The sequence below is a fragment of the Euprymna scolopes genome, chromosome 8 (assembly GCF_053919585.1).
Source record: "Euprymna scolopes isolate OS-2025 chromosome 8, ASM5391958v1, whole genome shotgun sequence".
NCBI classification, from domain to species: domain Eukaryota; kingdom Metazoa; phylum Mollusca; class Cephalopoda; order Sepiida; family Sepiolidae; genus Euprymna; species Euprymna scolopes.
The window spans coordinates 139,600,148-139,601,809 of record NC_136489.1 but is presented as its reverse complement, the minus strand read 5'-3'; the positions used below and the strand labels follow the sequence as shown (position 1 = coordinate 139,601,809).

At 45.9% G+C, this 1,662-nt stretch overlaps 1 protein-coding gene across 1 annotated transcript; it reads right to left on the bottom strand.

Annotated features, from left to right (window-relative positions):
• Nucleotides 1-684: 684 nt before the first annotated feature.
• LOC145283974 (uncharacterized) lies at nt 685-1,314 on the bottom strand. The gene has a single exon (XM_080133073.1). It carries the CDS (start codon nt 1,312-1,314, stop codon nt 685-687), a length of 630 nt encoding a protein of 209 aa, XP_079989199.1.
• Nucleotides 1,315-1,662: the final 348 nt, after the last annotated feature.

Sequence of the window (1,662 nt, the reverse complement as noted above, 5' to 3'; positions counted from 1 at the left end):
GGATGAAGCGCCTGTAGTAATTTAGCAGGTCGAGGAAGTGCCTTAGTTGGCGAAGTGAAGTGGGTGGTTTAAGGTTTTGTAGAGCCTTAACATTTTCAGGTAAGGGAGATATACCCTCTGGGCTGATGATGTGGCCCAGGAAAACTAACTCTGAAGCACCCAAAACACATTTACTAAGGTTAATTCTAACCTGGTACTGTTGAAACCATTCGAACAGTAGGCGGGGGTGAGTGACATGTTCCTCAGGTGAGGCACTTGCCACTAGAATGTCGTCTATGTAGTTATATACAAAGTCTAAATCACGCACTACCTCGCCCATGAAGCGTTTAAAGGTACTAGGTGCGTTTCGCAAACCAAAAGGCATAGTTAAAAATTAAAACACTCCAAACGGAGTTCTTACAGCAGTTTTCGGGATGTCAGCTGGATTCATTGGAATCTGATGGTATGCTTTAACCAAATCTAGTTTGGAGAAGGTATTACAACCGTGCAGTGAAGAAGCAAAGTCCTGTATGTGTGGGATTGGGTAACGATTGGGTACCATAGTGGCATTCAATCATCGGTAATCCCTATCGGACGCCAATCTCCGGAATGTTTCGGGACCATATGCAAAGGGGAAGCCCATGGACTATATGAGGGGCGTATGATTCCCAGTTGCAGCATATGGTTGAACTCTGCCTTCGCTGCTTAAAGTTTGTCAGCAGAGAGGCGTCGAGGTCGTGAGAATACAAGAGCACCTGTGGTCTCAATATGGTGAGCTGTTGAGTGAGGTGGTTCACTCACAACAAAATTCAAGTTAGTTAACTGCGGATAGGAGTTTAATAATGTATGATATGGATCATCGGCAGAAGCGATGAAAAATACAGGGCCGATAGATGTGAAGTTCGATTTTGAACCTGTGACGGAAAGTTCCGTATTAGCATCTATCAGTTGTTGTCTGCGTATGTCAACTAATAGGTTGAAGTGATGCAGAAAGTCTGGGCCTATAATGGGATAGGGCAAATCAGCTATCATAAAAACCCACGTAAAGTCTCTACGTAATTCCAAGTCAAGGGAACGAGAAATTTGACCATACGTGGGAATAGATGAGTGATTTACCGCTTGCAGCGTGATGGGTGAAAATGGCAGCTTCTCAGTGAGGAGTTTCAGTGGCCAAATGCTGCAAGCTGCTCCTGTATCAACCAAGCAATGCGCTTGGGATAAGGAGTCAGTGATAAAATAGGCACGGTTGTGGGAGGTCTGTGGAGAATGTGCCGTGCTCAGTTCTCCAGACGATCGTTTCCCTGGTTCAAATACGAACAGGGCATTGTACAGCATCGTGCGTCCTTGCCAAAACGACTATGATAAAAGCATAGTCCTGACTTGCTAGAGTGACGGCGGTGATGTGGTGATAGCGAATGGCTCTTGTAGCGGTGTCTGGGTGATTGTGATCTAGCCACACTCAGCTTCCTCACCTCTCTGATAAGCCGCTTGAGAGCGTCAAGTATAGCCAAGGAAGTGGCTTCTTGACTTGTGTCCCTAACTTTGGCTGAGAGCGTAGAGACTTCAGCTGAAGTCTGGGGGATAGCTGCGGTGGTAGGACCCTTGGTAAAGTCCATAACTTTATCTGCCGATGCTGCTACAAAGTCGACAGAGTTTTTTCCAACATAGGAGCTAAAATGGCTT

Bases quoted from the DNA above. Each gene is read 5' to 3' on its own strand.
- LOC145283974 (XM_080133073.1), bottom strand. From the start codon at position 1,314: ATGCTGTACAATGCCCTGTTCGTATTTGAACCAGGGAAACGATCGTCT.